This window comes from Melozone crissalis, unplaced genomic scaffold (genome assembly GCF_028551555.1).
Source record: "Melozone crissalis strain CALT ecotype California unplaced genomic scaffold, PUWL_Pcris_2 ptg000006l_1, whole genome shotgun sequence".
Classification (NCBI taxonomy): Eukaryota; Metazoa; Chordata; class Aves; order Passeriformes; family Passerellidae; genus Melozone; species Melozone crissalis.
The window spans coordinates 55286461-55309210 of NW_026535784.1; the positions used below are offsets into that span (position 1 = coordinate 55286461).

Sequence of the window (22750 nt, forward strand, 5' to 3'; positions counted from 1 at the left end):
AAGAGCAGAGCTGTGTTCTGGACAGGCTCTCAGGTCTGGCATGTTTCACCTGAGACAGATCTTCTCCTGTGCTGGCTTAATGGGCTTCAGGCTGATGTCAGTCTGCTTGTGTGATGGGTTTGGAGGTTTGGACAGGGAAGCTTAATCTGGGTGTGGAGCTGGAAAGGGAGTGTGTGATGCTTGAGGGGGTGACCTCGGCTGTAGGCACGCTGCAACTCAGAGGCCAAAAGTGTCTCATCCTGAGCATCTAATGTGCAGCCTCACAAAAAAGGGGTTCTCAGGGATGTCTGTTGAAAATCCTCTAGAGGAACTATTGTTGTTCAGAAGTTTAATGAGGTTCAGAGACCAAATTTGTGGTTGGCAGCCTTGGCCAATTCATCCTTCTTCCCTAGCCCTTCATTTCCTCTCTGAAGGACACAGACCCTGCCTGCAGGAGAATCAATCAAGAACTGCCAGCCATAGCTCAGTGCTGTTGCTAATTTAATAGCATCACTGATCTAATTGAGCCCAGCCCTGGCCTTTGTCCTGTCCCACTTGATTTACACGCATGCGCTCCTGGTGTCATAAAGGAAATCTCCTGCCTCTCTTAAATAACACTAAGCTGCAGGAACGAGGATGAGGGGGTGGATGTGTAGATACCACATCGAGGAGTTATGTGGGAAGTGGCAGGGTCAGCCACTGCCACCTCCCCCCCAGGACATCCCATGGCAGATTCCTGCCTTGTCCTATCTCCTACTTGCACCTCAAACAACCAGCACCCCCTGTACGCGTGGATGGAGAGATGGACAAGTTCCCTGGGGCTGGGGCCTTCGCCTCCACTTGGCCTTTGGGCAAACCCAGAGCTCCTTGCTGAGAGAGCAGAGAAACATGCAGGCACTGAACACCTTTTATTTTGCTTTTTGGTGTGGGAGAAATCCAGGCTGCACTCTTGAGATAGGTTGGAAAACAGCCAGCTCTGACCAGAGAACTGGGGTCTGTCTGCTTTCCTGGTAGCTGACAGCAGCCTGACCTGCATAAGTGAGAGAAAAAATCAGCATTGTAGGCAGATTGTTTCCACCTGTGCGGAGCTCTCCCTGCCCTTCTCAGCCCCACAGAGGCCTACAGCCCTTCCCTGTGGCTTCCAGTCAGTACCCAGTTGGCTAATCCGTTTCTTCCGTGTGTAACCTAGGAACAGTGTCCAGGGAGACTAGGATACCTGAGATGATGTTCAGATCATTGATGGGAGGAGAGGGTGACTAGATGATTTCACGTAGTCTTGGTCATTCCCAAACCAAACCCCAGAGATTTCCACATACCATGTGACTCATGGACTCTCAAGAGTTGGTGGTATTGAATTCATTGGAGATCAAAGAATATGGATTTTATAGCAGGTTGGGCCCAGTCAGGGAAAACACCGAATGGAAATGTCTTGTTGGGTGTTGCTACGTCAAGGTATTCCTGATCAGCTTCTTTCCCTTCTACCTGCATCTGCCCGCAGGCAGAGAGCATAATATCCAGCCTGGCTCCCAGCTGATGTGAGCTGGAGGGATTATTTTTGCGGGAGTTGTAGGAGATCTTCATTGGGGGCCACAGTGTCCTAGTTTGAAACATGACTACAGCAATGATTTGGGCACCTGTGTTTATGGGCTCCCTAGGGCAGATTGTCTCATCACCTCTGCATGACAACAGCCAGCACAATAAAGGCCTGATCCTCACAGCCTTTTTTTTTCCTTTTTGGTTTTTTTTTTTTTTGGTCACTTCAGTAACAGTAATGATTAACAGTAATTATCAGAACAGTAGTGGGAGTGTCCCATAATGCTAGTGGATGGGGGAATTCCACTAAGTGCATCTGCTACAGTGCTTAGTGCTGGTTACCAGGCCAAACAAATACACCAGAGACCTGTGGCTCTTTCCTAGATTTGGTTTCTGGAACATGTGCTGGCTGAGCTGGTTTCAGGTGGATTGCTGTTTACTCCATCATCCTTAATGACACATTGCTCCTGCCAGGGTGCCCCAGCTCCCGTGTGCATGGCTGGCGTGCAGGTGACAGTCACTGCTGTGCTGCAGCCAAAACGTGGAGTCTGTGGACAGCTGAAGTGCCAGTGGTGGAGCAGGGTCTGGGGTGAGTCACAGCTCGGTGCTACTTTGGATTCAGCAGGCCCAGCGCAGGCAGGGAACAGCCTGCTAGTCAGCCCTTCCTCTGCTCATGTATGCTTGAGGTATAAGAGCAAAATATTTATCAAGGGCCAAAATAAACTTGCCAAAGGGATTGAAGCCAATGCAGCTGAGGCCTGTGACAGCCAGGCTTCCCAGATGGAGCAGTGAAGAGTCAGGGGCTGTACTTATGGTGTGTGTGCAGCACATATTGCTCAGGCTTTAGCACAGGCCTTAGAGGCTGGTGCTGTGCTTCAGCAGGTGTGTGCTTCTCATTGACAGTGCCTTCCTCTTGTCTTCCCCAGGCTGGCACCAGCTGTCCTGATAGGAGGTGCAGGAGAGGCATGGAAGGTCGAGATGGAGAGCCCACAGCTAGGAGAGACTGCTGTGCAGAAAACCTGAGAGCAGCTGGTGCGTTCCCTGTTGCAGTGGGCTTGCCATCATTTCACTGTCCTGAGGGGGATGTCCGTCTCTGGGCAGAGCCATCGGGTGGGTGGGCCATAGGGTCATCCACCAGGGGTATCCTGCCATGTAGGAACTTCTGTGGAAGAGATGACTTAATAAACTCAAAAGAGCTGCTGATGGACAGAACAGCACACAGGACTCATGGGTAAGGGGCTGGTGTTCTCCCAGCTTGCTTGCAACCTACTACATGCTGTGGGGAAATCCCCTTTGTTTCAGGCTTTGTTCTTCTATTATTCTGTTCCCTGTAATTGTTGTAAACAGTTCAGCCAAAACAAGGAGAAACAATTAATATATATAGGGACAGTGATATGGGGGGGACTTGGCTTGATACCACTCTCAGCAAGGGCATGGGTTTGTTTAGCACCAAGTAAAGGCAGAAACCATGGAAAGACTCCACAAATTAGAAAGGCTTCAACCCCTCAGAGGCTAAGAAATCACTCAGCATGGAGCACTGGGCTGTAATTAGGTAAGGGAAATCACCAGCTGAGCATTAAGAAGTTCTTGCTGTCCGTGAGATGTGTTGAGGCATTCAGGATTTGCCCAGGGGAGAGTAATGGCAAAGTCATACAAGCCAGGAGAATGAAGTTTTAAAAACTGCTCTTTAGGGGGGAATGCAGCATGAACTGGGAGACCTGTCTCCCTTTTCAATGCCATCTTCTGAGATGAATGAGAATTAGCTGCTTGGGGTTTTTTTTTCCTTTCTTTTTTAAATTGCTGGTTAATGCTGACCCAAGAAGTTGGTAAAGAAGTCAGTGAATTTGGGGAATTGTTCTTTATTTTTAATAGCACAACATCTTAGTTGTCCAGTAACTTTGACCTCGTGCTGTGTTTACAGGAAGAGGCATTGGCCACTTTCAGCCCTGGGTGCAGAATTTGAACTCTCATAGTTTATAGGAGAGAGTGGTTGTTTAATTCATCCCTTGCATTCACGGCAAATTTGAATCTGACCTTTAAACGGAGTAATTTGGCTCAAGGTTTTTCTCTACTCCATTTCCTCCAGCCAGTTGCGTCTACGTATTCCAGTTAAAAATACTTTCCCTTCTTAGGGCATTTGTCCTAAGGGCATGTTCCCATGAGTCTCGAGATTTTTACCATTTATGATTTTCACAAAATCATGGAATCTTTTGGGTTGGAAAGGCTGTCTAAGATCACTGAGTCCAACCATTCCCCCCAGCACTGCAAAGCCCACCGCTGAAGTGTGATTCCAATTGCACATCTACTTGCCTTTTATATCCCTTTGGGAACTTTATATTAACCTTGTGTAGTTCAAATGAAAGGGCTGTCAAGATTGAAGTGCATTCCAGTTGATGTCTGACCTTCTGAGAGTATTTCTTGAGCATCTCTCATTTTGTGCAATGAAAGTTTGCTCTATGTAAGTCTAACGGATGTACTGACATGTGCTCTCATGCTGTTTGAAAGATTCTGGATGATTTTCCCAAGAATTTACAAAATTGCTACTCTTTGTTACTTTGTGTGGAACAGTGGTGAGTGCATGAGTGCAAGGCTGGGAATGATTTTCTTTCCATTGCAAAAGTACCTTCTAGCAAGAAAATATGTTGATTCTGCAAATTTATCTTGTTTTCAGGAGATGAAACCAAGGCAGATCCATGCCCACAGCAGCAATGCATAAAACCAGGTACAAACCCTACAGAAGGCAGCTAAAGTAAGTGGTACAGACACTCACCATGTATGATTTAAAGTATGTAAAAACGCACAGATAAAGCGGCTGTTCATTGCCGTGAACACATGTATTCTTCTACAGTGAGTCACCACAGAAAAATATACATTTCATCTGTGTTTTTTCCTCTTTAAATCAAAAAGGGCATGTTGTTCATAGAAAGTGCAGTGCCTCATCACTGATGGATACACTGACAGACAAGGCTCAGTCAGTACCCGGGAAATAATCACTGCTGTGAATCTGCTGCTCTGTCCCAGAGGGGGAGGTGAATGCTTGAGACATAGCAAGGACTGAGACAAGCTGAAGCAAGGACTTCAGCTGAGCCTCTGTACTTTGTAAAGAGAGATTTCTTTTAAAGGTGGTTATTAAGGCAGTGCAAGGTAATAAAAGCAAGCAACTCTTTCGCACAAATTCTTGAGGTACTTCCTCATATCCTTGTTACACTTTGTAAAGAAAAAAATCCCGAAATGTCAAAGCATTCAGGGGTGGTGAATGCACCCCACACTGGTGGGGTGCCAAAGGGCACAGATCCCGGGGTGTCTTGCCCTGGGCGTGCCGGTTCACCCCGGCAGGAATCGAGGCCAGCAGCAGCGGCGATGCACCCGTGGTGCTCTGTTGCCCAACCAGCGCTGCCTCCCAGCATTGCACAGACTTGTCGCTCCTACCGGCACCTGTGGGATGCAACGACCCTGCCTTACAATGACCCCATCGATGCTGCAAGGCCTCTTGGAAAACTGGCTCTTAAGGTGCGTGCCAGCCTTACCCCAGGAGGCATCCTCCACGTGGAGGAGGGGATGGTGAAAGCCGCACGCGGGGATGCCGGATGCGAAATCAGGCGCTGTGAAACAAAGCACATTACAGAAAGGTGGAACAAAGATGTGTCCGTGATACTTGTTTTCCACATATTCAGATCTGAAAGAGGAAATTCCAATGAATTGCTCCAATTGTGTCAGCGTTACTTGGTATCTGGGTACCGGTACAGGACTATAATTAAATGTTGCCCTTCAGAGGATAAATCATGCAGGAATTTAAGGGTAAAATTAATTATAAAGTGGAAGTTCTTCGGTGATGCTGCTTTTTAAGACATCTGTAAGCCCACACACAGAAACAGGTTGCTAATAATTGCAATTCCTTCCTTTACTCATTATGATCCCTGAAAGAGCAGACAATAAAATCCTTAATAAGGGGGATCAGCACAAATTAAGGAAGCAACAAAAACAGTCATGCGGCATCAAAAAAGACACCATCTACATGGCATGACTCATTAGAGGGGAAAAAAGGGGACTTAGAAAAAGATTCCAACCGTATCATGAACCACTTGCTGGGGAGGGCATCCTTCTAAATGCTACTTTCACACCGAGCTTTATTACTTTATCTTGCCAACTCTCATACCACTTAGGTAATTAATAAGTGGTGCTGACACACAATTCTGTAGCAACACACTATCTTTTTTCACTTCAGCATCTCCATGCCACTGTAAACCTAAGAAAATGATCCGAAAATAAGGAGTATTATTAGTTAGTACCAGATCTATTGCAACCCCCTGAATGAATGTCTTCACTCCTTAGAACTGCATTCTGAACATAGAGTTGTGAAATATGGAATTCTGCAGTGTCCAGTATATCTGGATTCTGCAGTATCTGCAGTATATCTTCTACAGTTACCTCTCTTCAATACTAGTATCAATAACTGCTTATAAAATAGAGAAACTAGGGACACTTGAGTTACCAGCTGGTGCAGTGCAGCTCAGTGTCGATTCTCGGATTCCTTTCAATGTGAGATAGGCTTATCAGTGCCACAATAAACTGGGTATCGATGTGCCTTTATGGAGAGTGGTAAGGCAGGGAAAGATGATTTCTCCTTTAAAAGGAAAAGGAGTAAACCATCATTGCTCTCAGCAGCTTGTTGAGATGAAACACACTTCACATTTTAGGCAAATGTGTGCAGTAGGGATTTGGTGGATGGGACCCCTCACTCATCTGATGGTGGGATGCAACTGCTGAATGAGGTCTTGCCTAATATAGCAACAGAGTGCGTGGGCTTCAACAGGATGCTTGAAAGGAATTTTTTAAAAAGTAGCTGTTGGCTGCTCTTTCAAGGATCTTATAACTGATAGAGATGTTGCTTCCAGGAACTGCCTGGACTGTGGTGCTGCTGGGCTGTGGTGAGCCAGGGGCTGGAGGGGGAACATGGCATACACATCCCCTGAGCTCAAGACCATTGTGGCCAGCCCAGGTGCCAGGTGAGGTGCTGGCATTCCTGGTACCTGTACTGTAACCTAATAAGCCATTTCTGCCCCTAGCTCCAGGGTTCCCTGGCAGCTGCTGAGGGTCACTTCAGAAACGCCAGGAAGTGGGAGATTTGCCCAGCAAGTTTCCAGCTGCCCACCCTGGGGTGTTTCCCTACCCTTGGTTTAGGCACAGGTGCTGTTCATGGCAATGCAATGGCCCAGTGGTCCCTTGTGTGCTGGCAGGGGCTACCTGGGCAGCTGGCTCTGGGTCTGCAGGGCCTCTTTCCATTGAACATCACGTGGATGGATGCTTTGAAAGCAAGCAGAGGAAGCGGTCCCGAGGTTGTGCCGTAGGCATCCACAGCCCCGGGAAGTTAGCGCATGGGCTAGACTGCTCAGAGGGCTCGGGTAACTTTACGGCCCCAGGTACTATTTGCAGTGCTACTTGCTGGAACCAGGGACACCTAATGTACCCGGGCACCAGCCGACGGCCGGAGTGGGCAGAGCTGCCCCCTGCTCCGGGCAAATGGCTGGGACAAGCCGGGCCGCGGGTGCTGTCGCTGCCCACTGTCGGGGCACGGCCCGCGGGCAGAGCAGGGGGCGGCCGGGGGCGGGGGGCAGGAAGCGCGGAGGCCGAGCCGCTGCCCCGGCCGGGCCGGGCGGGCTGTGTCACGGCTGCGGGCCCCGCCTCTCCGTGGGCACATAAAAGTGCTGCCGGCCGGCCGGGCGATTGCACACTGCTGCGCCGCTCCTGCCGCCGCCGCCGCCTCCTTTCCTGCCGCCTCCTTTCCTGCCGCCTCCTCTGCTCCCCGGGCACCGAGGGCGATGGACGCCGGCTGCCTGTGGGCCCGCAGCCTGCTGCTCTTCCTCGGTAAGCGGCGAGGTCCCCGTTCCCGCGGGCAAGGGCTGGGAGGGCATCGGGTGCTGCGTCCTGGGGCAGGGGCATTCTTTGGCTGCTGGAATATCTGCGTCAGAACATAACGTTCAGGTTGCCTTCAGGTGAGGCTGATGGGTTTCTCTCCGAGATGAAGTCCCGGGCGCTGACAGGTGTACCCGGGTGGATTGTATGAGCTGAGGAGTGGAGCACACAGCACACTTTGTGGTGTGTTCTTACAGGATGTTTTGTTGCTTATGCTATGCCCAGGTGTGTCCTGTGATTGAGTGAAGGTGGACATTCTTTCCCTTCTCACCAGCTCTGCTCTCAGTGCAGTCTTTTCCCTTTCACCTTGACCTGTCCTGTTTGTAGCCTGGTCCTGCTGCCTTCTCCCGGGCCATGCTCTGGGTGAGTTCAGTGGGTGAATCCTCACAGCAGCAAAGACTTCCTGATCATAACAAAACAGGTTGTGGCCTCCTTCTGCTTGACACTTCTCCACCTCCTCGCTGGGAGTGTGTTACTCCATTGTGTGACATAAGCTACCTGAAAGTCTCAAGTGAACACGTGTATGCTTAGAGCATCAAGAGTCCTGGGGCCTGGGTGTGCTGTGATGCAAGAGCTGATCCTTGTCACACACCTCCATGGGGTGCTGGCAGTGACAGGTGATGACTGCTGAGAGCTGACCCTGCTGGGCAACTTGAGCTCTGTGGGCAGCAGGTCCTGAGACCTGGCTCACTCACACCTTGCTTTAATAGCAAAGCATGTTCTCGTACTCAGGATGTTGGGCTTGAGGTCACAGGTGATGGACAAACTCAGTTCCCAACACTTCTCTTTTGGGACAGATGTTTTCCTCACCTTCTGAGCCCACTGCAGTATGAGTTTGCGTCTTTCCTCTTAGCTGGGTCTTTCCATAACAATTGATGGAGCAGCTGCTGCACAGCATCTCACTTGTCAGGACAGCAGGCTAAACGTCTTGTAGTCTGTGAGTCAGCCATGCTTTGCACAAAAATGACACTGGTAGGAACTGGTATGTCTTCATGGATCTGTATATGAATTTCTTTGTTTCCGGGGCAGGCACAACATCTAATGGTAAGGGATGGGTTAGTCATAGCTAGGTGCCATCATAACAACTGCTATGAGCACTTTACTGCCTTCCCCTCCCAGGGCAGGACTGTAAGCAGAACTTGGTGCTTCTGGGAAGACTGGCATTGGTGTTATGCCAGACTGGAGGAGGTTCCCTGCTGAATGGCTGAAGCCATACTGAAGTAACAATCTCCTTGCCGGGTTCATTTCCTGGCTGTTGTGGACTTGGAGACAGCAGCAAGGGAGTGGTGAGATAGAGATGTCTCTCACTCATGAGGGGACACGGTGCTATGCCGGCCACATGTGGATGTGGTGATGGTGGGGACAAGCTGGGGACCTGCCTTTTGTGGGAGTTGTTGCAGGAACCTCAGCACTGATCCCCTTGTGCTCCCTGTAACGCCCACTCAGAGGGGAAGGCAGGAGTTGGACCTTGGACTCACTGGACAGTTCCAGGACCTGCTGTCCTTATGTTTTCCTGTGTCACATTCTCCTGGCTCTCAGCAAACTGGCTCGGCATAAAGGCTGCTGCATCTGAGGATGGGGCATGTGTTAGTGGCCGATGTGTCTGGCTGGAAGTCATAAGGGATTGCTGCTTTTGTGGCATAGGGACCTTAGCCCCACGCAGGAGGTAGGAAGCAGTGTGGCTGAGGCACAGGGGCAGCACCTGAGTAAGATCACTGGTGTGTAGGTCTCCAGGGGGATGGGAGCACTACTGGGATGATGGGGTGCACATAACTGCATTATCTCTGCCCAAGGGTAAGTCCTGGCACGATGGTGAAGATGATCCTGTGGGCCTGTAGCAGTTTTGGAGCACCAGTCTTCCCATGATAGACTGGTGTTTCCAGGGCTGCCTTAGAGCTGCTGTGACCTGATCCTGGACATCCACAGCTGTGAGTCTGTGGCTCTGGAATTAAACAGTGGTAGTAGGGATGCTCACAAAGCCAGTGGGACAGACTGGGTAGCTTCCATGTTCCCTCTTGGTTTGCCCAAAGAAGACAGAAGACAGTTAAGACATCCCCTGGATGTTTAAGATCAAGTGGTAGGGATGCACCTTGATCTGTCTTTGCAGTTAAAAAGGGCTGAGATCCTTCAGGTGTGTGTCACCTGGGCACCTCTGCTTTGGAAGTGCAGCCCATGGGGAGGGTATAGGTGCTGCTGCTGTGGCAGAGAGACCATAGAGATGCCAAATGGGAGGTAGCACCATTCAGGTGAATTAGTACAGGACTGGCAATCTCAGTGACAGACGAAGGCAACTCAAATAATGATTGAGCTCTCAGAAACTTGACAGTTCCCCAAGTGTAAATCCTCCACAGAGCAGTCCTCAGTTGAGTGTATCTTGCCTGTGCATCCTTCATCCTTAGCAGTCATCCTGCCACTGGAAACTACAGCTGGCTCACAGTGGGCAAACTGATGATTAAGCCTTGTAGGTAATCTCTGATGGAGGTTGCAGGAAGTGAAGGCAGTTGGTCACTGGCCCTTATTTTCCTTTCTTCCCTTATGGAAGGACAAGTAAGCAGCAGCAGCATTATTCCTGTTCCAGTGAGTGCTGTCAGTGTGAACCTTGCAGGAATACCTGTGAAGCTATATGGGATTATGATGTAGGAATACAATTTGTAACACTCACATTTCTGCAAGACACAGATGAAAATCCACCACCTAATTACTCTTATCTTGTACCCTGTGTTTGCTTAATGAACAGTGAAGGAATAAAAATATAACCTCTCCCAGGTGCTGTGTTTAGTATGCATCATCTGATAAATATCCTGGGAAAGGCTCTCCTTTGCCAGTGCTGTGTGCGGATCCCTTATCCTCCCGGTGATGTCAGAGGGGAAATATGTGCACGGGGGAAAGGGCAAAACAGAGCAGTGCAGAACAGGAAGAACTTTGCCCAAAAGCAGCAAATACTGCTGGGTGTCAGCAAATATCCACACCTGCAGTCCAGCCTTTCCGGCCCTGGACTCTGCAATCAGGTGGAGGAGGCACCTGCACATGGCTGGGACTGGGAAAGCCCTTGGGCAGTGTTGGAGGAGGAGGTTATTTTTAATTTGTGCCCCATAGATGTCTGAGTTGTAGCCTTTAACTGGAAAGCCATGCTCCTTTCTGGAGCCAAGAGGAGAGCTAACCTGTCTCTTCCATGGACCTTTTGGTTGGAGTTTTCTCAAATGTGAAAGCCAGGTTCTGCTAAGTCTCCAACTGAGAACTCCAGCTTAAAAAGCAGATGCTGGCGTTATGCCCAGGTCAAGGGAGCGAGCAAACTGTGACAGAAATGTGTAGGCTGCATGAGATCCTCAGCTGGCTTAATCCATCTGCTTAACAAGTGGGTATCTCAGATACCTCTGGCAGGTGTAGCCTTGACTTTTTTTCATTTCTGTCCTTAATTCTTTCTGTGACATGATGTGTCCTTAGTCGGACACTGCTGTCTTGTACCATAGCTCCTCCCTTCCAAGGGAGCAGCTTAGTCCATGGAGCACTCCTCAAGTATCCCCCTAGTCCCTGGGAAGAAGAACTGGCTCGCTAAATCTTTTTCCAGCATCTTTTGGGACCCAGGTCCCTGGGCTGCCTGTCTGACAGCTGGTGGCTCTCCTTTCACACACTTGAACTTCTGTTTTAGCAACTCAGATGGGCCTCACAGAAATGTTAAACTGCTGCTGCTGAGGCAATCTACAGTGAGCACACTGCTGCTTAAAAAAAAAATCCCACCCTGAAAGTAAACTTGCATGTCCTGCCCCATTGGAGGGAAAGGCAGGTCCTGCTGAGTCATGCCAGTAGGCACAGGAGTCTCCAGCTGGTATAGGTGCTGGCATCATGGACCTGTTACTGTTGCTCTGGCTCTGGGGGACCTGGACTTTGTTCTTTCTTCTAGAGCTTGGTGGAAATCTGGTTTATTAGCTTTGCAGAGGGAGGTAGGAAGGAGGAATGATGTTTTTAAAAATGCAAACACAGAAAGAAGCCCCATCCCTCTTAGATATTCCTGCTGCTTTGGTGTGTAGCTGGAATGAAGGATAAAGAAAGCCTACCTATCACCCAGAAGTAGATGAGGTGCCGGAAACCCATAAATTACCACTGCTAGATTTAACCCTGAGATGTAATGACACTTTCTAATAACTGGAGTTGAATTAGAATGATCGGGAAATTATGGAGGCACACTCCCTCCATTAGACATGCATGACCTGACAAGTTAATAGAGGCAAACAGCCCAAAGACACAAATTACAGACTTCCGTGGAATGGGGCTGATGACTAAGCAGTTCATGAGCAGGTTAATTTGTGACCACAGCAGGAGTTTTAGCCAGGTGGATTTCATGGCCAACCAGGTCAGACATTCACTATTCCTCATGGACTAGCTGTGAAACTACAGGCACCTGTGCTGGCTTTCCAATCCTGCTTGCAAGTGTTCATTTAACTACTGGAACAGCTGAAAGCTGTGCCTGTTTCTTCTGGTGTTCTGGTAGGTAACAGTGGCCCAGGGACCATAAAGTGGTCAGTAACCTCTCCAAGCCCATGGGCAGATGAGGAGTGTTTGGTATCTCGTGTTAGTGGCTTTGCAAGCGGGCCTTTCAGCAAGGAACTGCCAAAGGAGTGTCAGTGCAGGAACTGTCCAGCCCTTCAGCTGTCTTCAGCAAGGAGAGGGCTGAGCAAGTTATTTGCTGGTAAAGAGCAGCTTTTGTCTTAAGCCTACCTGGAGCAGTTTGTGGTCTCTGAAGCCAGTGGTGGGGTGCTGAGCCTGGCTCAGCACTGACCTGGTGTGCTGAGTCACCAGCTGCACTGACTTGCAGATTCCTAGGAAATTCTCTTCCTGTGGGCTGTTGTGAGTCAAGGATATCTTGATTTTGATCAGCAAAAGGACTCCTCCTGTGATGAGTGCTGGACTGTCATACCTAATTGTGGAAGCCTGGCTATTTCCCTTGCACAGGTGCCATGCCAGACCAGTCAGAAACCTAACATAATCATCAAATGGCCTAATTCCTGCCTCTCCCCATAATATCTCCAAGCCTGTTCCTGCCCAATTTCACTCACAGTGTGGGCAAGAGGTGGTCACAGACACCAGGTTTCTGTTGAATCTTTTTGTTCTGCCTTATAAGTTTGCATTTCAGAGATGTTTCTTTCGGCTGCTGTATATAATGTAGGCAGCACATCACTCAGACCTGTAGTTTTTCAGCTTTCAACTACAGGTCTTTCCTACCATGATGAGAAGCTTCTGTTCTTCTTGCATTAATTACTACAGCAGCTTAAACACTTAACTCAAAATGCATCTAGTTTTGACTGTTGTTTTTATTGTCTTTTAGGTTACCTATTGCAAGCAGTCCTGGGCACAACAGTGATCCCGTTATGTGGGCCTGGTGAAATGGAGAACTGCACAACAGCACTCAGTAAGTACTGCACAGCTCTGTGTAAATACCAGGCCTTTGGCTCCCATCTTCCTTGGGCTGGCAGCCTCACTGAGGTGCCCTTGGGAGTCATTTTTCTCTGAGCACCATTGCCCACATCCTGAGGCGCTAACGAAATATCTTTGCAGTCCAGACAGAGAACAGCCCACGTGTGGCCCAAGTTGGGATAACAAGATGCAAGCCTGAAATGAAGGACTACTGCTTCCATGGGCAGTGTGTGTACATCGTGGACTTGGATGAACACTACTGCAGGTATGGACAGGCCCCACTCATCCTGCAGGTCTCCCTGGGGTGGGCTTTGAGGTGGACTTTGCTCTGGCTGCCATTGACACTTAGCTGAAACAGCAATCCAGCCAAGTATTAAATGCTCACAAGAAAGTGAAAAGGAGCACCACGTCTGTAATGCTCAGCTGCATTTAAAGCAGTGTTAAGCACATATGCTGCCTCCAGTGATCTCTGTGAGAGTCTCAGACACCTGAAATTAGTGACCAACCCAGCTTAGACTTGGGACATTCTTTCTGATATGCTTCCCTGTCCATCTGTATTTATACTAATATGAGATCCAGAGCTCAGGCACAGCACCAAGATCTCTCCTTTGATCCAACCTATGAAATAAAGGTGCTTTAGGCATTTTTAGGGGTATTGCTCGTTTACCTGAACAATTTGCAGTCGTCTCTAGGGCCACGTGGCCTTGAGTTACATCAGTTTAAGTGTTTGGTCCCTGAGGAAACAGCAGGCCAGCAACCTGGGATGCTCTGTGAGCTGCTGAGGTGTAACTCCGGTGCCACACATGTGACTATGCCTCTGTCCCCTCAGGTGTGACGTGGGTTTCTCGGGGGTGCGCTGCGTGCACTCGGAGCTGGTGCGGCAGCCCCTCAGCAAGGAGTACGTGGCGCTGACCGTCATCGTGGTCCTGCTCTTCCTCGCTGCCCTCTCCCTCGCCGCCTACTATGTCTGCAGAAGGTGAGACTCGTGCTCCTGGTGGCTCAGGAGGCCGGGCCAGCTGGGGGTAGCAGGCATCCTCTGAGCCCCCCAGGTAGCCTGGAGCAGCTCACTCTCCGGGCAGTTGCGCACACAGCCCCGCTCAGCTGCGCCTGAGGCGCTCAGGACAGGCAGCGTGCTGGCAGTGTGGCACAGGCCAGGCTGCAGGCCAGGCAGCAGCACTCCCAGTGCCTGTTCACCCTCACTCTGGGGCTCTGTAGGCTGGTTCCTGTCTGGCTTAGAGGGTGTGTTGAGCTCAAGGAGAGAGCAGACAGGGAGTAGGGAAATTCTAGTTCTTTCATTGGTAATGCCATTTCCTCAGACATCAGGGGCAGAAGAGCAGCTGGATTTCTATCAGCTGATTTGTTGATCTGGTAGGTTTTTGTGAGTGTGACATTATGAGCACTGCCTTATCAGCTTTACAATGGGGGACAGTACTCTTCTCCATGAACAGATCCAAAGCAGCAGGAATCCTTCTCCAGCCTAAAAACTAATGGTAAGCATTTGTCAGAGAGCTGAGGAGATGGAACAAGTCCAGAAGGAGAGCTCAGCTTCCCAGATCTGGTAGGCAGCTAGATGGTAACCAGCAGGATTTCTCAAAGACAAGCCTAGTACCAGCAGGAAGACTTTAATGCCGATGTGGAATTGTCAGTGAAGAGTCGAGAAAGGAGACTGCATTCAAGTGAAGTCAGACCTGGAAATGAGCACAGACAGAGAGAGCCCAGCTGCTAGAGATTTTAAACAAATATGAGGAGCTGGTACAGCTTTTTTCCTTTGCCCCTACTCCCCATCACTCCCCAAAAGCAGCTGGCTTTCCAGAACTGACATTTCTCTCTTCTACTCCAGGTACCGCAGCAAGAGGAGACAGACAAACGCCAGTGAATACAAGGAAGTTGGTGCCCTATAGGAGAAGCTGTGGCTTCCTGCAGTGTTCTGTTCATCTGGATGGACTCAGCGCCTACACATCTATTTAAATGTTATTTTTGTTAATAATATTTACAATATTTATAACCTTTAAAAAATTTCAATTGTTTGATGATTCAATAAGCATAGGTCAAGCATTTTATGTTCAGTGTTTTATTTTTTTATTAAATAATATTTCCTAAAGGGAATCCCACCTAGGTGGTTCTTTGGGATAGAGATATATTTTTATAAAAACTCATCTTCTTGCTCTGGAGAGAAGAATTTTATATTTATTCTTGTGAATATACTCAAAGCAATTGTATTCCTTGAAATAAAACTTCTAGACAAAGCCAACATGTCTGCTGATTCCAGCGAGTGGTGGTGGATGGAGTTATGTCCAGCTGGCTGCCCCTCACTGAGCATGTTCCCCAGGGCTCAGTCCTGGGACCAGTCCTGTTCGTATCTTCATCAACAAATCCTCATGAAAGGAAGGATATTGAGAGCCTGGAGCATATCCAGGGAAGGGAGGTGGGGAAGGGCGTGGAGCACACTTCTGGGGAAGAGCAGCTGGGGGAGCTAGGCCTGGAGAAAAGGAGGCTCTGGAGGGAACCTTCTGTCTCTCCACAACTCCCTGACAGCAGGGGTGGATCATGGGATCTGTTTCCAGGGCACAGGGACAGGACAAAAGAAAATGGCCTGGGGAGGTACTGATTTACCCCAATATCCAATCAGTACCTCTCCAAGCTCTGCCTGGGGAGGTACTGATTGGATATTGGGGTAAATTTCTTCTCTCTGAGAGCTGTCCAGTCCTGGCAGAGACTGCACAGGGCAGTGGTGGAGGCCCCATCCCTGGAGAGGTTTAACAGACACAGTGATGTGGCTCCTGGGGAGATGGGTTATTCGGTGGGTTTGGCAATGCTAGATTAATGCTTGGACCCTGTGATGTCAGAGTGAAACCCAGCGTGGCTTGAGTGAGCAGTGTCTTAGAGGCCTCAGCAGTTATTCTTGGAGACAGAAACCACAGTGCTATTAATGATTGTATCAATGCACCTTAGTTCCAATGGATAGTTTTAACTGGCACAGCTGTAGGAAGTCTCAGAGGACAGCTCCTAGTGCAGCATATCCAACATGGACTGCATGACAGCAGCAGGGATCTTGTCTCATCCATACCCTCAGGAAGGGTGTGCTGTCTGCATTTTGGATTTCAGCGGGGAGGCACAAGCCTGATGAGTAGCACAGTAGCACAAGCTGATAAGCCTCTGTAGCTGAGCACATGAACACATGGCAGCTCAGGGTGTGAGTGTAGCTACAGCAGGACACCTGCTTTGGAACCAGCATAAGTCCTCTCCATAGAGTTTCTGCCACAGCATCCATTGTACAGCTTGGAGCAGGGCAAGGAAAATTTTTGAGTTTGGCCATAAATATTTTGTTGGCCTAAAACAGTGATCAAGTAGCCTGCTGAGGTTTAGCTGAACCCCAGGTGTTGGCTCTCCGTGAACAGGAAGTATTCTTGCAGCACCTGAATCATCCCTGCAAATCCCATCCCTTCTCACACTTTCAGAAGGTGTGAGAAAAAGCCCAACCTTTACATCATTCCTGGTCACTGCCAGACATCCGGGCAGGCTGCTTTGGTGGGTGTGAGATGGGTGATCCCTTGGCTTATGCAACAGTGGGTTATCCTGTAGGGATTATGCTCGCCCTGCTGGGTCTGTGCAGGTAGCCTGTGGCTACCTTCTGCCACCTCCTGAGGTGACCTAAGTGCTCAGTGTTGGTGGTGCTACAGGGCTGTCTTGGCCCAGCCCAGTCCAGGTCAGTCAGTGGTTAAGATGAGTTTGGTTGGTGCAAAGTTTTCCCTGCTCCTTCTAGACCCTCAGCATTGAACTAGAAGAGGATTGTTGGTCATTCCCAGTTAACTGGGTTAACTCACAGGGCCCTCATTAGCTGCCCTTCAGCTTTTCACTTCCTCTCTCCTTCTCCTGTAATCCGGTTGTGACACAGGAACCTGTTCTACTGCCTAACTGGTGACAGCTAATGGCAATCCCAGCCACAGCCTCGTTGTTACACAGCCTTTCCCAGTGGGAAGATGCGGCAAAAATCAATTCTTGGAGCCTCCTTCCATTCTTGCTGTGACCCAGTTAGGATATGTGGTGACACATCCTTTCCCCTTGAGGCTTCCCTGCCTGCCTGTGAACTACTCTGGCCTGTCCCTGTTTATCCTCCAGAAACTTTTCCTGGACTCCTGGAGAGGCTCAGCCCAGAGGCCTGGCCCCCAAACAATGACCTTTTTGCTCCTCTGCTCCGCTTGGCAGGAGAATCCCAGAAGGGGACCTGAGCAGCCCCTGGAGCTGCAAATCAATCTTTCTCAAACCCACACACCCCTTGCTGCTCTTGCAGAAGGTTACAAGTGCAGTAACAGCAGCAGCCTGGCGTTTATCGCGCCCTACACTTTGGGTCAGACACATCTAACAGGAGCAGTCCAATTTCAGGCCTGTGCAGGATTTGTTTGGAGTTTTTTATCTGTCATGACTTTCAGCTGACTGTCGTGATCTGGCTTGGGCTTTCTCCACCTATCCTGTTGCTCATCTGACTCCCAGCCCACAGCAGCCCTTCCAGCACCTGTGTTTTTCTCACTCCTGCACATGATTGAGAAACTGCAGAACTTAGGGCCACATACCAGCCTGCCACCTCAACAGCTTGTGCTGGCTGGACGGAGATTGCCGGTCCAGCAACCACACAGCCGGGTCCTGGGGACACACCCCAAATAATTTGCCTCTGAGAATGAACCTCCCTCATTCTTTCCATGGTTTCTGCTGGCACCACCTCTGTCCCTCTGGTGCAGCTCTTCCTCACCTGCACCACCCACTGTCAGAGTCACCTTTGGCTGCTTCTTTCCTGCGGTGAGAGCACCCGTGGTGTGTCTCCCGGGTGGCCCTGCCAAAGCCTTCCTGACACAATGGCTTTGCCTGCTGCATGAGTATTACAGGCCAGGCCAGTTTTTCCCTGCCTGTGACAAACTAATTCACAGCACAGGGAGTGTGGGAGGGTGGAAAGGGACTAGAGGCTGGTGCTGGAGAAACCCAGCTGATGACCTATCATCACACAGGTGGGTGACAGGTGGCCATCAGCCTGTCCTCAGGGTCACCAGCAAGTCACTGTGCAGGGTTTCTGCCTAGGACATTTGTGCTGGCAGCTCTCTGGAGGACTGAGCAACCACAGCTCCCATAGCTGCAGGGGGGCTCCATTTGACATATCCCATCCTTTTCTAACCTGTCTCATCCCAGATTTGCCCTCTTGGTAACCCTGCCCTGGGATTCCTGCCCACAGGACTGTATGTTTTGTCTGAAACTCATTTCAGCCTCTTGAGATTCAGGCAAATGCCGGCTGATGCTTGTTTTCAGGCCTGGGGCTGTCTGACCTAGAAAGCAACAGCAGCAACTCCTTCCTGGTGTCCTGCGGAAGGATTGTTCTCGTGTGAAGGCTCACTGTAAACCCCTCCATCTGCTCTGGCTTCGTGCAGATGTCACTGGTGTTGCTTCCCCTGGTCACCACATGGCTGACTTGTTTTAAGAGGGCATTAGAAGAAAGACCTTTCCCAAAGCAGCCACCCACCACAGAACTGCAGAGATCAGAGTGTGAGTCCTCACAGCAACGTAAGCCACCCACCACCTCATCACTTCTTGAGAGACAAACGCTTGCAGTGCCTGTGCCGTGCCGAGGCACCAGAGGTGGAACTGCCATTGGCACGGTGTCTCTGGCTGCTCGAGCGTTCCAAAGCCCCCCCTGCAGGGCTCTGTGCAGCTGCAGCCCACGGGGCAGAGCTGTGCTCAGCTCCAGAGCCGAGCCTGCTGCCTCCAAGGCTGCTGCCCTGGCGTGCCTGCCGGCTTGGGCAATCCCGCAGCGGCTCTCCTGGGAGTGCGTCAGCCGCGGAGCTCAGGAAGCCTCGCTGAGTGTCCCGCTTACATCACACAGGCGGGGGGCGCTCGGACAAATGGTCCTTGTCCTCGCTGAGGCAAGCCTGGGATTGCACAGCGCATCTGGCACCTCGTCCCGGGGCTGCTCGTGAGAAGGGCAGGGATGGGGCTCAGGGAGGAGAGAGGAGCTTAAGTGGGCTGGGAAGACTCACGGGTCATGTACTCATCGCATATCTGACCCGGGTCAGTGGCAGTCATCCTTTGTGTCTGCGCTGAAGAAAGGATGGGTGGATAGACCAATGAACGGATGAGAGAAGGGAAGAAAGGTCGGACGTAAGGAAGGATAGATGGAAGGTGTTTCATCAGTAAATGTAGAACTTTAGTCTTGCACAAATAGACATCATTATTTTAATAAAGCCAGTGCCAAACCTAAATTACCCCAACACTCCCATGATATAATCCCATCCTATATGATTAAAAGATTTCCCAGCAAACTTGGAGATTAAGAAAACTGATCAAAAAATATTGAGAAATCTCTGTGCCCTACCCTGATGGCTGCTAGTCTGATCCTTCTGACCCAGTCACCAGAGGGCTTCAGCCTCTTGAAAATCCAGCTAGAATTTAGGAAATGAGATACGGTAGTGAACAAGACACCAGGCACAATTTGGAATCCCCGTTTGTCCATGGATATTTGTTCCAAATGGTCCTGTGACAGTGGCTCTTTCTGGTCTGGTTTGTTTGGCTTGTTATTGATGGCCTTCATTATAATGGGAAGCTGGGGAAGTTGGAAAAGCCACATGAAGAGGAAGAGACATCAGTTCAGTTGCCTCTCCCAGAGCTGCTGGCATTTGTGCAGTACAGGGAAATGGAGGCTAAATTTAGGAGAGAAAACTGGCTGATGGGATTGGAAATCTGGATTCACACAACAACAGGGGAATAAGCCTTCAGATCACTGCTGAGAGGGGGACAATGGAAACCTGAATGAGGAGTTGTAGTAAGAGGACAGAAAATTAGACAATAGAGTTGCAGTGAGAGCAAGGAAGGATGGTGAGGGTTTTGACAGCAAAAACGATACAGAAGCCAAATCTGGAGGATCCAGGACTCAGTACATCACAAAATCAGAGCACCTGTGACCTCCCAGACACATGGAGCTCACTGGGGGTCAGCTCCTCCAGCCCCTGGGAATGCTCACCAGGAGGAGAGGAGCATTTAAAGGGGGAAGGACAAATATCAGAAATCAGACAGTAATCAGATTCAGGGTTGTTTCTTATCCCAACACATTCACCTATTTATTGAGATTTCCTTTCTGCTGTGATAACTGAGCTTGAGTATTTCATTCCAGCTGCTTCATCACTGGTCAAAACTTGTTGGTTTTTTCCCAACTAGGCCAGGTTGTTTTGTTTCAGTGAATTCGTATCAAACAGATGAGGAAAAAAATCTGTCCATCAGCTGGTATTCCTGACAGGTTCGGCGTCCCGTGGCGTTCCTAGCGCTGCTTTCGTTCCCATCTAGTGGCCACCTGGAAGATTACACTCCCGGATCCCCAGCTCTTGGCGGGAGCGTCACCCCGCGCTGGCAGCCGCGGGGCTCGGGCATCGGGACGGAGGAGGGTGGGAGCACAGCCTCCCTGCCTTGTTTTATGGCAGGCCATGGGGAGTAAGCTAGGAAATTTCCTGGAGAAAAGCAGTAGTTTATGCTCATCCTAAAAAAGGCAGAGAACGATCTGAGCTTAGGAATACTGATATTTTTGTGTGCATCCAAAAAAGGGTGGAAATTATGGAAATTATGTTGGAAATTATTTGCATTTTCTTAATGCAAAATTTGGAGCACCTCCACCCCCAACATGGATAAAATAATAATGTTTCTAGCATAATGCCCTGTTTTGGATTAGAAATGGAAGGTGGAAAACCACACTTCCCAAAGGGGCACATGCATGGCCTTGGTCAGTCCTGGTCTTAAATGCAGAGTTTCTTTGGAAAGTTGTCACCTGTACCTGGAGTGATTAAGCACTAATGCAAGACTCAGTTTCCTGACATTTATGGCAAAGTGTCCCTATCTTTGCAAAGCAAGGGTGAGCATCAGCTGTCACAGAGCTGTGCGGCCACCGAGAGCATTTGTCAGCCTCATCCCTGACTTCTGCAGGAGCCCTGAGCTCAGCCTGCCTTTGGCAGAGGCTGGAAGCCATGCCAAGGTCTGTGATGGATTTTATTCACCCCACAGCCACCCTTCCTGCAAATTCATCACCTTCCAAAGGAGCTGCTCAGGCTCACGGTCTGAGAATGCAGGAGTCACTACCGTGCCCTGCCAGGGTTTGAGCAGTGAGCTCAGCCAGCCCTGACACACTGAGCCCACCGACGGACACCTGGATCTCTGACTGCCACGGTGCTCATCTGGCAGTTGTGGGGGCAAGGAAATGCAGCTTGTGTCTCTCCTGGCAAGGAAATGCATCTTGTGTCTCTCCTGGCATGGGCTTTGACCCGGCTCAGAGAAGGCTGGCCCCTGGCCTCCCCTCTCTGATGCTTTGTCTGTCTGTCTCCTTTGCAGGTTTCTGCCCCTGGCACAGTGTGGAGTCACCACTTCCAGCAGCAGAGGCCAGGGGCTGGGGAGAAGCTGCCTTTGTGTCCCACTTGCCACACCAGAGGTCTGGGATGGCCAGCTGGGAACCAGCCAGTCTGGCAGTGCCACAGAGCACAGCAGCAGTGAGGTGGGTACGGCCCACAGGCACAGTCCTTCGGGCTGAAAAACCTTTGGGAGCCTGCACTGGCCTCTGAGGAAGGGCTGCAGGGATACCCCCAGGGCTATGGGCACAGGCACGCTGGGAGGATAAGGACCCTGTCCTCGGTAGTGGGGCTGGGACAGAGCCAGCATGCCTCCCTTTTGTGGAGGCATTTTAAGATTGAGCACAAGGCTGCTTTTTGAAGGCCAAGAGAGCCCTCAGCAGCTCTCCTCCTCTCAATTTCTTCCAAACCAAAGTGTTTACTTCCTCTGTGGCTTCACATGTAGTGCCTAACACCTGTGAAATGAAGAATTTGCCATTCACAGGGGTCAGGATAATTGAAATGTGATTCTTATGTTGTCACTGTAGGACCACTTCTGAATTTTCGTACAGTCTTATGCATTTTTTTCAGTTCAGCTCCTTTTAAGGGTTTTTTATTTTATTTGCCACCACTCTGCTAATGGGAGGGAAAAATGACTGTCTGGCTGCAATGCTTATTTTGTGCATATTAGGATAATATGTCTTTAAATCCTGGGCTCTGCTCCAGAGGGGCAGAATGTGCCTCCTGCATTCGGGCTTGGGTGGACCCAAACATGCCAGGATGGCATCATGGCGTGCCAGTGTAACCTGGGCCCTGTCCAAGGCCTTCAAGAATAGGGTTTTTCCTGCATGGAGGTAAACCCACCTATAGGAGGAAATGAGCCTGTGCCTAGGAAACCTCCTTGGCAGCATGAGTGTGCAATCTTTATGCAAATGAGCCCTTACTCACGCGATGTCTCAGCAGCCCCATCCTGGGAACACGCTGGCCCCACGCTGCCAGGACACACGTGACACACGGGCGACGTGGGCACCAGGTGACACGTGGAGAAGGGGGGCACCAGGTGCTCTCCCTGCTCAGGTTCTGCTGACAGAGTTTCCAAAGCCCTCACTGAGCTGCCATGAACACTCCAGTTGCCAGGACTGACTGATTCCAGCAGCACCTTTCTCCTTTGCCAAGTTTCATGCCCCTCTGCTGGCACCCTGGCACGGTTCAAGGCAGCTGGAGTCACGAGGGCACAGCACTGGCAAACGCAGGCACCAGCAGCAAACAATGGGATTTCCAAGGGAGCATAACTAACATGCCTGTGAAATGGAGCGTTCTCCTGAGCTTCTTTGCTTGCTCATGGCCTGTGAAAAAAAATCAAAATCCAGAGTGATCTACGTAATCCTTGTTGTGCGTAGGAAGCCTTGCCTGGCCTTTGTGCTAGGGAAAAAACTTAGCTATGGCAAAGGTGAGAGGAAAGGAGTTGCTAATTGCTGTAGGCTTCTCCTGTGATTCATTCTTTCTCCACATACCAAATGACTTCAAATAGGTGAAGAAAATTCACCACCTGATGCACCCAGTGGGAA

General features: G+C 50.0%; 1 protein-coding gene across 1 annotated transcript; it reads left to right on the forward strand.

Moving 5' to 3' along the window:
* The first annotated feature begins 2668 nt into the window (after positions 1-2668).
* EREG (epiregulin) lies at positions 2669-15072 on the forward strand. The gene is made up of 6 exons (XM_054295966.1): positions 2669-2743; positions 4184-4261; positions 12749-12832; positions 12979-13102; positions 13667-13813; positions 14678-15072. Exons 3-6 carry the CDS (start codon positions 12808-12810, stop codon positions 14736-14738), a joined length of 357 nt encoding a protein of 118 aa, XP_054151941.1. The 5' UTR covers positions 2669-2743; positions 4184-4261; positions 12749-12807; the 3' UTR covers positions 14739-15072.
* The last annotated feature ends 7678 nt before the right edge of the window (positions 15073-22750 follow it).

Coding starts and splice junctions, on each gene's coding strand:
- EREG (XM_054295966.1), top strand. CDS start 12,808: ATGGAGAACTGCACAACAGCACTCA. Junction 13,103..13,666: donor TTGGATGAACACTACTGCAG/GTATGGACAGGC, acceptor CTGTCCCCTCAG/GTGTGACGTGGGTTTCTCGG. Junction 13,814..14,677: donor GCCTACTATGTCTGCAGAAG/GTGAGACTCGTG, acceptor CTTCTACTCCAG/GTACCGCAGCAAGAGGAGAC.